Source organism: Mauremys mutica, chromosome 2 (assembly GCF_020497125.1).
Source record: "Mauremys mutica isolate MM-2020 ecotype Southern chromosome 2, ASM2049712v1, whole genome shotgun sequence".
NCBI lineage: Eukaryota > Metazoa > Chordata > Testudines > Geoemydidae > Mauremys > Mauremys mutica.
Window position 1 is genome coordinate 259,948,382 of NC_059073.1, and position 13,395 is coordinate 259,961,776.

Below are 13,395 nucleotides of genomic sequence, written 5' to 3' on the forward strand. Positions count from 1 at the left end.
ATTGTTCATGCATCCATTATGGAAAACAGAATACTGTGACATAAATGGGAGAGAAGGAAAGAAGAGAATTATTTGTAACAAATACTGTTTCCTTGTTGTCTTATATACATCTAACTTATCATTTACAGATTTGTCCCAATCTATTTATTGAAAAGACTGCTTTTTACACCATGTGGTCAGAGGTATACATATTAAGACGTGGAGCTAGAGAGACTATTTGGGTATTTACCAAAACCTGCTAATACAGCCATCTTTAAATTGAGACTATCCAGACCCCAAAACATCTAATTGAACATTATTTTATAATTTGGCCATCATTACTTTTCCATGTAATTTTAAGTTGACATTCTCCTTCAAGAAAGTCTATGGAGCAAACTATCTCAAAACAAAGTCACACCAAACCCTAATGTTAAGAAATGAATCCAAAAAACCCCTAAGGAATCAAAACATAGGAGATGTCCATATTCTAGAAAACCCAGTGCATCTGCTATATGTACACAAGTGTAATGCCACATTTTTGCTAATGTAGTTTTAAAAAAACCTTCTGTGCATCAGCATGCACTTTTCATTTGAGTGCAAAAATTTACACCATGTATTTGCCAAATACTCTTCGCTTTTACACAAGTCTACCAAATAGAAACTGAGAAGCCCAGATTAAATGTCACGATGCTCTGATACTCTAGAAAAGCTAGAACTGAAAGGACATGCATAAATGATACTAATGTCAATGAGGAAATCTGTTAATGAAGGCTGTATATTCAGGTATGTGAGAAACTTGAGATGCAAAGGTGTTTATAAAGTGCCAAGTGGCTTTTGAAAGCCAAGTAATGTCATTCACAAACAATCTCAGCCTGAAAGAGAAATTGCAAATAGCCAAAACCACAATGATTTGGATGAGTGGCATACACACAACAAACATGAGCTCATCTGCTTTTTCTAATTTAGCATTTAGAAAGAAAACAGGATGTGGAATATAGTTCAAACAACTTAGCATCATTTGCAAGTTATACACCAGTGAACACCCCACAAAACTGATAAAACAATATTTTACTTTTGGAACAGAAATAGCTGAACACACAAATTTTCCTTATTGTGGTTTGCATACTAACGAGAAGTTGTATCACTACTATATCTTTCATAGAAGCTGATATCCTCCATTTGAAACACTTTGCATTATTATTTACACTTGTCAGAAGTGATTATTGATAGCAAATCTGACATCATTTTTTCTAATTACTTTAAAGAAACAAACAAGTTCCTATAGGTTAAAAGGATGTGCTTTAGTTTACCAGCTTTGCCTTGAAAACTTCACAAGAGAACATCTAAAAAAAGAGAGGATGTAAAAGGCACCAAGATAATAATGCAAATATTCACCTTTGTATAAAGGAAAAGGTGGTTTTAAGATGTACCACATTGCACCAGGTCAGACAGCAGTGAGAACCTCTAAAAGGTCTCAATTCTTCTCTCTCAAAATACATAAATACATTGCTACTTTCCTAGATGTTCTACTGTAGATTCTACAAAAAAGTCAGTCCAATAGACACATGAACACAATACCAAGGTACAATCATACAAAAAGAGCGTGTGATATGCCAACTACATTCCATAGAGCACTCAGAGGCTGCTCAAGCTTACACACTGAACCTGTTCTGAGTGCACTTCAGCCTTGATCTGTATCTTGTTAGCTCATTCTTCACTCATCCTAAGCAGACTGTCATATAGTGCTTCTCTATTCTCTCTTTTTTTTTAAAATGGTGACAACTGCCAACTGGAAACTAAAGAATAAACAACCCACTCAAAGAGTTCAAGATCTGAATTGATAATATGTTAGATTCACTACACCGCCAGTTCACATCCATAAAGCTTTTTAAAAAAAAAATCCCCCCCCAAATCACTGTTATCTGGCTATTCTGATGAACACTAGTAATCATCTAATAATGTTTACTGCACACAGACTTAATTGGCAGGTTTGTAACCCCAATTCTGCCATACAATGTATTTATACAATATATCCTGGGTCTCTAAATACTTGAAATGTAATGGTAAGCTCAAAGGCATGTGTAAGCATATTTAATAAAAAACAAACATTAACAAGTCAGCAAAGCAAGCTCTGCCTAGACAAATAATAAAATAAGTGTTTTGAAAACAATATTTAAAAGCTAATTTACCCAGAACAAAAGGATACTTTTTGTAGCACATTCCACTCTACATTTTTTCTTCACTTCCCATTTTTATTGAAAATGTCTCAAGGTCAGGGATCCACTAAACATATTTGTTAGAGGATTTATCTTTCATCTCATTGACTTTTCCCATGTATATTATAGAGTCTGATTTCCAAAACTTATGTGACCACAGCCAGGGGCGGCTCTAGCAATTTGGCCGCCCCAAGCAGTCATGCCCGGAAGGCGCCCCCGAGCCGCGGGAGCAGCGGACCTCCCGCGGGCATGACTGCGGAGGGTCCGGTGGTCGCACGGCTCGGCTGGACCTCCCGCAGCTGCGGGCGGTTCGCTGGTCCGGCGGCTCCGGTTGAGCTGCCGCAGTCATGCCTGCGGGAGGTCCAGCCGAGCCGCGGGACCAGCGAACCGTCCGCAGTCACGCCTGCGGGAGGTCCACTGGAGCCGCCGGCTGAGCGTCCCCTCCGCAGTCATGCCTGTGGCAGGTCCGCTGCTCCCGGGGCTCCGGTGGACTTCCCGCAGGCATGACTGCGGCAGGTCCGCCGGCCCAGCCTGCCGCCCCCCCGGGAAAGGGCCGCTCTGGAGCCGGCCCTGACCACAGCTAAGCAGGTGGCTAGCTGTGACTACTGCTCACAGCGCAAAACTCATTCATTTCACTGTTACTACCTTCACCTTCTCCTTCACTTACCATGTGTTTATTTTGTCCACGTTATATCTTGTTGCAAGAGACTGTAAACTCTTTGGGGCAGCGAATGTCTGCGTGTAACATTTTTCACAATGTGACTCTTCATTAAGGCCTCTATGTGCAAAAAACAAAAATAATAAAATGTACTATAGGAATAATGTATGCAGCGTTGTTGTAGCTGTGCTGTTCCCAGTACATTAAAGAGAAGGTGGGTGAGGTATAGTAATATCTTTTATTGGACCAGCTGTAAAAGATACTACCTCACCCACCTTGTCTCAATAGGAACTATGTATAGTTAACAATGGCATATACTGAGTGTTCAGTGTTACTGTGCATGCAAGTTACATTGATTATACATTTTAAAAAATAAACTGAGCAAGTATACACAGTGTAAGTCTGCTGGCAAGCAATATCTCCCTTATACAAATTTTCTATTGGTTGGGGGTAGAAGGATCTCAATAGTGAAGGGTTCATTTTCATCAGCATGTAAAGAAGTATAAAGGGAGTATTAAGGGATGGAGAAGGATACTGTGGCTCCCAGTGTAATTATGATAATTCTGTTGCATCAAGTACCCTCTTCTCCCTTCCAAGGTGCACTGGGCATCTGCTCACACTATGAACATATATTAATAAAGGGGTCATAAAACACAATATAAGTCCCCACCCAAAATACCAAAAATACAATTAGATATAAAATTACAATTTAAAAATAATTTTGGGTGGGAGGTAGTTAGAAAAATACCACAATCAGCTGAGGACAGTTGTAGAATAAGGCGTAAAATCCTGGCTCCCCTGAAGGCAAAACTCCCACTGAATTTATTGAGTCCAGGATTTCACCCAGATCTTTAAAAGACTTAGGCCATGTCTACACTACAAAATTATGTCAACCTAACATACGTCAACAAACAGACACTACAGTTTTTAAATTGCTTGTGTGCGCACGCACACTTGGCTTCTTGTACCAGTGGTGAGCATCCTCACCAGGAGCACTTGGTTTCTATTGTATTGTCAGTGTGGGGCACTGTGGGATGGCTTCTGAAAGCCAGAAACAGTTGATGTAAGCAACACAGTGACTACACTGCATCATCAACCATTACTCTACGCCAGTCGGGGAGGTGGTGTTACTAAATCGGCATGGAGAGGCACTTATGACATCAGGACCCAAATTTAAGCAAAAACACTTCCACAGCTAAGTTAACACAAAGCAGCTTATGTTGACCCAACCAGGCTAAATTTAAAAGGTGGGTGTATGAGCCTGAGGTGATGTAATAAGTGAAAGCACTAGCCCTTGCTTCTGGAGACTTGGATTCAGATATTAAGTCACAGACTAAAGTAGTCTGATGGTTTTATCTGTAGTGGAAATTTGTACACTAGATGTACAACCAGTACATTGTATGGATTCAATACAACATTTCAAAGAAGATCCTTTCAGAACAACAATTTTTCTAAGCAATCAGGAAGCAAGAACCATAAAATTTCAGCAACAGGTATCAGAAATTTCTGCCAAACATGGTTTTATTGTTTCCTACAAATTTCAAGCTGTACCACAGAAAAACATTTGCATCAACTCAGCCATCTTGAAAAGAGATAATTAGTTAAAAACAATCTGTTAGCTGTTGCACCCAATGGGAGCAAATAATTCAAAACTACTCTTGCTTCCTAATTAAAAGGAATCTCTAAATTTGTAGAAATTCTTATTTCTCTCACGAGAGAGAGAGAGAGAGAGAGAGAGAGAGAGAATTTAGAATGCCAATTTCTATTAATCTGAGAAAATCAGGGCAAGTACCTATTCTGGCACCAGTGTCATACACTAAAAACATTCATGCCTTATTATAAACATTTTTCAGATTTTTTTTCCCCCCAACATAAGTCATTTTTGGTTCAGGGTAAAGAAATTGTCTCAGATCTTTTGAATTTAATGTCTGCATTACTCCTTTTGTTGTTATAGTAGGTTGCAAATCTGTATCTGCACAGCCAAACTGGTTGATACTTGAATTGCCTTTCCTTACAAGTTTATTCCATATAATGTGAAAGATACAGATATACATACAAATAAAGTGAACTGAATAAATTTCTCAACTAAATCCTCTGATATGACATTGCTCACAGATATCGTGCTCTTCTGAACACTCATGTATGATTGGACATTAACATAAAGCCCCTTCTACTTCTAGAAAACAAATTAGAAAAACCTTCTTACATACCACAGTTGAGGTCTGCAAGAGCAGAAAGACCTCCATCAGTCAATGGGGCAGATAAAGTTAATTTAGCCAAAATGGTCATGCTCCCTAGTTTTCTCTATTTAGCTACTATGAACGTAATTTATTTTCTCCAAGGAACTTAAGAATTTGTTTTCATTTCTACGGGTAAGCATTCCCCAAACGACACCAAAAATACTGTGCAGTCTTAAGAGCTAAAGGAGGGCTTTTGCTAGCCATGTCAACTTCAGGATTTATTACTGGGCTTTTATGATTGGCTTCTAATCTAATAACTCCAGTATATTTGTATTCCTCATCTCCTCAGAATCACTGAATCAGCACAGTTGGTCATGTTTTTGGCATATTCAACTTTAACGACCCTGTGATGCAAGAATCTCTTCATGCCAATTAGCAAGGGAGTGCCCAGGGGTTACAGGAATCTCCTGAGTCTGGTATGTGCATTCTAGTTAGCCAGAAAATGTCATGTGGAGTCTCAAATAAAAGCGATCCTTGTGAAATATGTGCAGTCTGTTTAGGCACTGGTTACCAGCTAAGGTGAAAAACAGGTTCTGTCAGACAAGAAATATTTATCTAGCTGGCTGTTACATGTAAATTAATTATTATATAGTTGACAATGGGTCTCCTCTCATCAGTCTGAACTGAACGCTAATGAAGGATTGTGAAAACTTCAAAGAGAGAAAAGTCACAGGAAGAGGAAGCAGGGGTCTCAACCAGGCTTGGTTAAAAAAAAAAAATCAGAGAACTTCAGGTGAGATATCTTCCTGTCTGAAGAAGCTTAACTTGTTAGTTAAGTTTAGTTTATAAAAGCATTCTATGATTTTGTTTGATAGGAAACTGTTTCCAATATTCTTACTCACTATCACTTGAATCTCTGCTCTTAGATATATTTATAATGAAAACAAGAATGCTTATTATCAAAGTTCTGGTGTTAAGAAAAGTGGTTCCTGAGCTGACTCTTACAAGCTGGTGTATATTGTTCCTTTGGGAACAGCAGACCTGATAATTCTGAGTGTTCAGTGGATATGGGGCAGGATACTACAGGGAACTTTCTGAGGACTCGGGGCTGGTGTGTGCCTTTCGTTAACCTATACAGAGAGCAAGGCCTGCAGAAGCCTGGGAGGCAGAGTTTGTATTGCCAGAGGCTGATGATCTGGCATGTCTCTCAAATGTATCCGTTAGAGCCATAACACCTACGGTACTGAGCTTCATATACTTGATCAAGCAGAAAACAAAGGGTTTCTATCTAAACCAGACACTTGCACATAAAGATACATTACACACTAAATGAGTCCTTCTTTAAAATCACAACCAGAACTGAATATTAGATTTTCAGAACCTTAAATGCTGAAATCATAAAAATGTTTAAAACCCTATTCTTTAACTCAGTGTGGAAAAAACTCAAGTCAACATCTTTTAATGTACCCATGGGCAGCACGTGACTCCTCCATTGGGGGAGGAGGGAAGCATGTGCCTGGACCGTAGCCCCACCCCCAGATCTGCCCTCACTCAGCTTCACCCCAGCCCCACTCAGTCCCCTCCCCATCACGTGCGCTTCTGTGCCCTCTCCTTCACTCATCCTCTGCATCTCTTCGCCTCCTCCTCCAGCCACCCCAACCCAACACTCTCTTGAGGTCCAGCTTAAAGGTTACAAGCAAAACAAAAGCACCTGGAGTTAGCAAAGAGGAGTGCACAAGCCATAAAGAAATAAAAGAGAAATCTAATCACGTCTTCCTAGACATTTCCTGATCTACTTACATATCTGGGGTTTCAAATGAGTAGTTTCTAGGTACGATCTGATGATTTTTCATACCTGGCCCAAAGCTTTTTACAGCATAGTTCCAGCCCTCTCTCCACGCTCTGGGAGAATAACACAGACAAAGGGGAAGTTTTTCCCCCAATTTTAAAAGATTCTAGCCTTCCCATGGGCTCTTTTGGTCAGGTGCCCACTCCCTTTCTTTTACTATGGACTTCTTAACCCTTTACAGGTAAAGCAAGTAGAGAACAGCTACTAACAGGGATTTTATAGCTAACTGGCTGGCTGGGTGTCCATAAAAGGGAGATACCCGTGCCCACTTCATTTATCACAGATGCAGAGACAACAACTATCATCATTATATCACAGGATGGATTGCATTTTGAGAGTATGTGAAGAATAAAGACAAAAGTAATTTCTCAAGAATGTTTCTTTTAATTTAGCTGACTGTCCCTATTTTGAACCATGACACCCTTGTTTGCATGACAATCTCCACTCAGATGAATCCAAAATACTAACATCCTAGAATAGATCTTGTAATAGTTTGTTTATAGCCGGTTTGTTTTCTGGATGTTATTTTATGAATCTCATCAATAATACTGATATTTGAATTTGCATTTTATGCATAAAAGTTGTTCATCTCATTCAATTTTGGACTTAATTATGCAACAACCTATATTGCAGGGGAAATTCAGTTCAGAATTTCTTTTTTTCTCCCTTTCAAAATTACAGAGCATTCTGTATATCGTGTGCCCCTTGTATAATTATGGACTGCAACTTAACAGTTCAATTAATGAAATAAACCAATAAAAATGCTTGACATGATCTTCCTTCACCTAAACTCTCTGCTGTGGAGACAGACAAAAATGCAATTATAATTACACCTCTACCCCGATATAACATGGTCCTCGAGAGCCAAAAAAATCTCACCGCCTTATAGGTGAGACCGCCTTATATCAGGTTTGGTCCGGTACGGCGTGCCGGACTGGACCGCCTTCCCTGACGGTGATTTAAAGGGCCCAATGCTCCAGCCACTGCAGGGAGCCCCTGGTCCCTTTAAATCACTGCTGGAGCTCTGGTAGTAGGGCTCGGGTGGGGATTTAAAGGGCCCAGGGCTCCCCACTGCTTTACCACGTTATATCCGAATTTGTGTTATATCAGGTCGTGTTCTATCGGGGTAGAGGTGTACATACATTATCAAAGAATCACAAAGCCTTCACAATGTGTACATAATTACTACAACTTTTTTTTATCCTTACTTTTCTTAACTCCCCCACATTTTGTCAATTATTGTTTTTCATGCTATGTCTAACCTTAGACTATAAGGTTTTCAAGGCAAGGGTTGAATCCTTTTGTTCTATAAAGTGCTCTGTACCTTTGGGTTTGGAGTGGGAGAAAGTGAATTTGTTTCAAAGATAAGATTATTCTTTTCTTTGCAAGTAATTATTTTTACATGTATCCATTTTCATTTCTTTCCCCATTGTAGAGAAGGTAGACTGAACAGGGAAATATGGGAATTAGCCTGCCCCATCCCCCACTGAAGTTTACCCATTCACTTCAATGGGCAATTAACCAGGTCCATCAAGATCATGTTTTCATTTGTACTCAGTAGTATGGTGTAATTTATTATTATTAATCTTTTGCACTACAATAGCACCTACAGGCCCCCGACAGATAAGAGTTCCCACTCTGACAGGCACTGTACAGACAAGAGTAAGAGAGTCTCTGCTGCAAGAAGCTTATAATTCACACCCAAGACTCCCCGCAAATCATTTCTATACAGCCTCATACTGAGGACTATTCTACATCAGTCCCTTGAGACCTGATCCTGTGAGATACTAACCTCCTCCTCCTCCAAGATGCTGAGCATCCTCAACTCCCCCTGATATCAATGCGAGAATGAGGGCACTCAGCACCTTGCAAGATCAGATACTTGAAGAGAATTCCCTTGTGCTATGTTTAGCACATATGAAAACAAACCATAGTATTCAGTTATTAAATAGTGTTTTGTCTAGTTTCACAATGTGGAAATTAAATTTTATTGCAAGTCTCACTGATGTGACTATTTTACTTTTATCTAGATATTAAGGCCAGTTATGCATTTGGAAGGCTTTGCCAGTATAGCTATACTGGTATACCACATGAGCAAAGCTTCCTAGTGGGACCACTGTTATGATGGAAAAACTACGCTTTAACTGGCATAGCTTATTCCAGCCCCCAGCCCCTTATTCCAGACCAAGCTATTCTGGCAAAAACAGATTTTTGCTCATATAACTATGTTTACACTAGTGGCTTTTGCTGGTAGAATTATGTCAGTCAGGGATCACAGCTCATCACATTTCTGACCAACATAACTATGCCAGCAAAAATTTGTAGTGTAGAACTGTCTGAATCCAATGTTTCAATAGTTGCCAGTGATTTTAGGTACCCAACTGATGACACATTGGACCTGGTTTTCAGAGTTGCTGAATCTGCAGCTCCCACTAGCTTTTGCTGTAGTTGTAGAAACTCAGCACATCTGAGAACTAGGCCCATGGTTTCTCAGATTGGGCACCCAAACATGGAGGTACCCAAAATCATTTAAAAAATTTTTTGAAAATTTTGATAAAATAAATCTCCTGTTAAAAAAGTATTAACTGCTGTTAAGATTATTTTCTAAGTAAACTGTCAATTGCAGTCAGGATAGAAATCCACAGCAGCTTTAGAAGGCAAAGATGTCTGTAAATAAGTCAACATTAAATGATGAATTTATAGTTGACTAGTTTTACCATGTAAACCCATAATCCTGTTTTCCCATAATGATATGGGTCACAGGACAGACAGCCTGAAAAAAACTATTAAACGCTGGAGACAGAAAACAGGATGAATTTAACAATATAACAAAATTCATACTTTAATAAGACAAACTACTTCTTTGGAAGAGAACTCTCACTAAAAGACGACCCTGACAATTGTGTTTGTTAAAATAAAAATACTGCTGCCCAGTTTCATTTTCTTTTATATCCCATAGTTTGAAAATTGCACTCAACTCTATAAATTAAGTTTGAGTCTACTAAAAATAAAAACACACTGTTAAAACTAACACTACCACAATAATCCCTGTCTTCCATTCATGAGACTTTATCTTAGCAAGTTTAAGACTTTGAACCCTCATCTAACCAGTGCCCTGGAAGAAATGAAAAGTCCAAACTCAGGCTTTAAAAAAAATTACAAATTGCTAGGTTTTAACTGAAAGATATTAAAATTCTCCTCATATCCTGGTTACTTGAGAGCTTGCAGCACATATTTCTAAAATTGCTGGTATTAAATTTTTCTCTCAGGTCACATTCAAAAGGGCAATATTTTAAAAGGAATATTTTAAACACATGAATTACTATCTAAACACAATAATTCCATAAAACTAGAGACTTAGAAACACAAATCCAATTTACCTTTAAAAGATTAGTTTTATGTTAACATTTAAAAAGTATTTTGTAGATTTGGTGCAATGACAAGAGTAATAATAATATCCAGAACATACTAAATTCATTGCTTCAATGAATTACATTGTAGATTATTACATACCTTGAATTCATCTAAGGGAACAGATCTCTCCTGCATAAAAAACAGTTACTAATCTTCTTTAACTGTTGTTCTTCGAGAGGTGTTGTTCATATCGATTCAAATTAGGTGTGCACGTGCAGTGTGCCCAGTCGTCAGAAAGTTTTCCCTTAACAGCTGCTGTTGGGTCGGCTGTGGAGCCCCCTGGAGTGGCGCCTTCATAAATACAGGACCCTGCCGACCCGGCCCCAGTTCCTTATTGCTGGCTACTCCGACAGACAAGTAGTATTGGAATGGATATGAGCACCATATCTCGAAGAACAGTTACAAGAAGGTGAGTAACCGTTTTTTCTTCTTCGAGTGATTGCTCAGATCGATTCCATTTAGGTGACTCCCAAGCCCTATCTAGGCGGTGGAGTCAGTTATGGAATCATTGACTGGAGCACCGCTCTGCCGAATGCTGCGCCATCTCTGGTGTGTTGGATGATGGCGTAATGAGAGGTGAACGTATGTACCGAGGACCATATTGCCGCCCTGCAGATCTCTCGTATTGGAACCCAGGTCAGGAACGCCGCCAAAGAAGCCTGCGCCCTTGTGGAGTGTGCTGTGAGGGTTGGGGCTGGAACGTTGGCCAGCTTGTAGCATGTCTGGATAAAGAACGTGATCCACGACAAGATCCTCTGAGATGAGACTGGGAGGCCTTTCATACAGTCCGCAACCGCCATGAACAGCTAGTTCGACTTCCGGAACGGCTTCGTGCACTCAATGTAAAAAGCTAGCACCCACCGAACATCCAGCGAGTGGAGCCTCTGTTCTCGGACATTAGTGTGAGGCTTAGGGAAGAAGACAGGAAGAAAAACGTCCCAGTTGGTGGGAAAATATCATAGAATCATAGAATCTCAGGGTTGGAAGGGACCTCAGGAGGTCATCTAGTCCAACCCCCTGCTCAAAGCAGGACCAAACCCAACTAAATCATCCCAGCCAGGGCTTTGTCAAGCCTGACCTTAAAAACCTCTAAGGAAGGAGATTCCACTACCTCCCTAGGTAACCCATTCCAGTTCTTCACCACCCTACTAGTGAAAAAGTTTTTCCTAATGTCCAACCTAAACCTCCCCCTCTGCAACTTGAGACCATTACTCCTTGTTCTGTCATCTTCTACCACTGAGAACAGTCTAGATCCATCCTCTTTGGAACCCCCTTTCAGGTAGTTGAAAGCAGCTATCAAATCCCCCCTCATTCTTCTCTTCTGCAGACTAAACAATCCCAGTTCCCTCAGCCTCTCCTCATAAGTCATGTGCTCCAGCCCCTAATCATTTTTGTTGCCCTCCGCTGGACTCTCTCCAATTTATCCACATCCTTCTTGTAGTGTGGGGCCCAAAACTGGACACAGTACTCCAAATGAGGCCTCACCTGTGCTGAACAGAGGGGAACGATCACATCCCTCAATCTGCTGGAAATGCCCCTACTTATACAACCCAAAATGCCATTAGCCTTCTTGGCAACAAGGGCACACTGTTGACTCATATTCAGTTTTTCATCCACCATAACCCCTAGGTCCTTTTCTGCAGAACTGCTGCCCAGCCATTCGGTCCCTAATCTGTAACAGTGAATGGGATTCTTCCGTCCTAAGTGCAGGACTCTGCACTTGTCCTTGTTGAACCTCATCAGATTTCTTTTGGCCCAATCCTCTAATTTGTCTAGGTCCCTCTGTATCCTAGCCCTACCCTCCAGCGTATCAACCACTCCTCCCAGTTTAGTGTCATCTGCAAACTTGCTAAGGGTGCAGTCCACACCATCCTCCAGATCGTTAATGAAGATATTGAATAAAACCGGCCCCAGCACTGACCCTTGGGGCACTCCACTTGATACCGGCTGCCAACTAGACATGGAACCATTGATCACTACCCGTTGAGCCCGACCATCTAGCCAGTTTTCTATCCACCTTACCGTCCATTCATCCAGCCCAGACTTCTTTAACTTGCTGGCAAGAATACTGTGGGAGACTGTATCAAAAGCTTTGCTAAAGTCCAGAAATAGCACATCCCCTGCTTTCCCCTCATCCACAGAGCCAGTTATCTCATCGTAGAAGGCAATTAGGTTAGTCAGGCATGACTTGCCCTTGGTGAATCCATGCTGACTGTTCCTGATCACTTTCCCCTCCTTTAAGTGGTTCAGGATTGATTCCTTGAGGACCTGTTGCATGATTTTTCCAGGGACTGAGGTGAGACTGACTGGCCTGTAGTTCCCTGGATCTTCCTTCTTCCCTTTTTAAAAAAGATGGGCACTACATTAGCTTTTTTCCAGTCGTCTGGGACCTCCCCCGATCGCCATGATTTTTCAAAGATAATGGCCAATGGCTCTGCAATCTCATCAGCCAACTCCTTTAGCACCCTCGGATGCAGCGCATCCGGCCCCATGGACTTGTGCTCGTCCAGCTTTTCTAAATAGTCCCGAACTACTTCTTTCTCCACAGAGAGCTGGTCACCTCCTCCCCGTACCGTGCTGCAGAGTGCAGCTGTCTGGGAGCTGACCTTGTCTGTGAAGACAGAGGCAAAAAAAGCATTGAGTACACTAGCTTTCTCCACATCCTCCGTCACTAGGTTCCCTCCCTCATTCAGCAAGGGGCCCACACTTTCCTTGACTTTCTTCCTGTTGCTAACATACCTAAAGAAACCCTTCTTGTTACTCCTAACATCTCCGGCTAGCTGCAACTCCAAGTGTGATTTGGCCTTCCTAATTTCACACCTGCATGCCTGAGCAATACTTTTATACTCCTCCCTGGTTATTTGTCCAGTCTTCCACTTCTTGTAAGCTGTTTTTTTGTGTTTAAGACGAGCAAGGATTTCACTGTTAAACCAAACTGGTCGCCTGCCATATTTACTTTTCTTCCTACACATCGGGATGGTTTGTTCCTGCAACCTCAATAAGGTTTCTTTAAAATACAGCCAGCTTTCCTCGACTCCTTTCCCCGTCATGTTATTCTCCCAGGGGACCTTGCCCATCAGTTCCCTGAGGGAGTCAAAG

The 13,395-nt window shown here is 40.9% G+C and overlaps 1 protein-coding gene across 4 annotated transcripts in view; it reads right to left on the reverse strand.

Moving 5' to 3' along the window:
* The window catches only part of PIP4K2A (phosphatidylinositol-5-phosphate 4-kinase type 2 alpha), a 188,132-nt gene that overhangs the window by 113,062 nt on the left and 61,675 nt on the right, over positions 1 to 13,395 (reverse strand). The window contains exon 1 of one of the 4 annotated variants that reach the window (XM_045006245.1): positions 2,863 to 2,964. The exons of the other annotated variants lie outside the window; for them this stretch is intronic. Coding sequence (XP_044862180.1) covers positions 2,863 to 2,865 — 3 coding nt within the window. The 5' untranslated portion in view covers positions 2,866 to 2,964. Of the gene's footprint in view, positions 1 to 2,862; positions 2,965 to 13,395 lie in introns of those variants that run through there. 4 annotated transcript variants of the gene reach the window in all.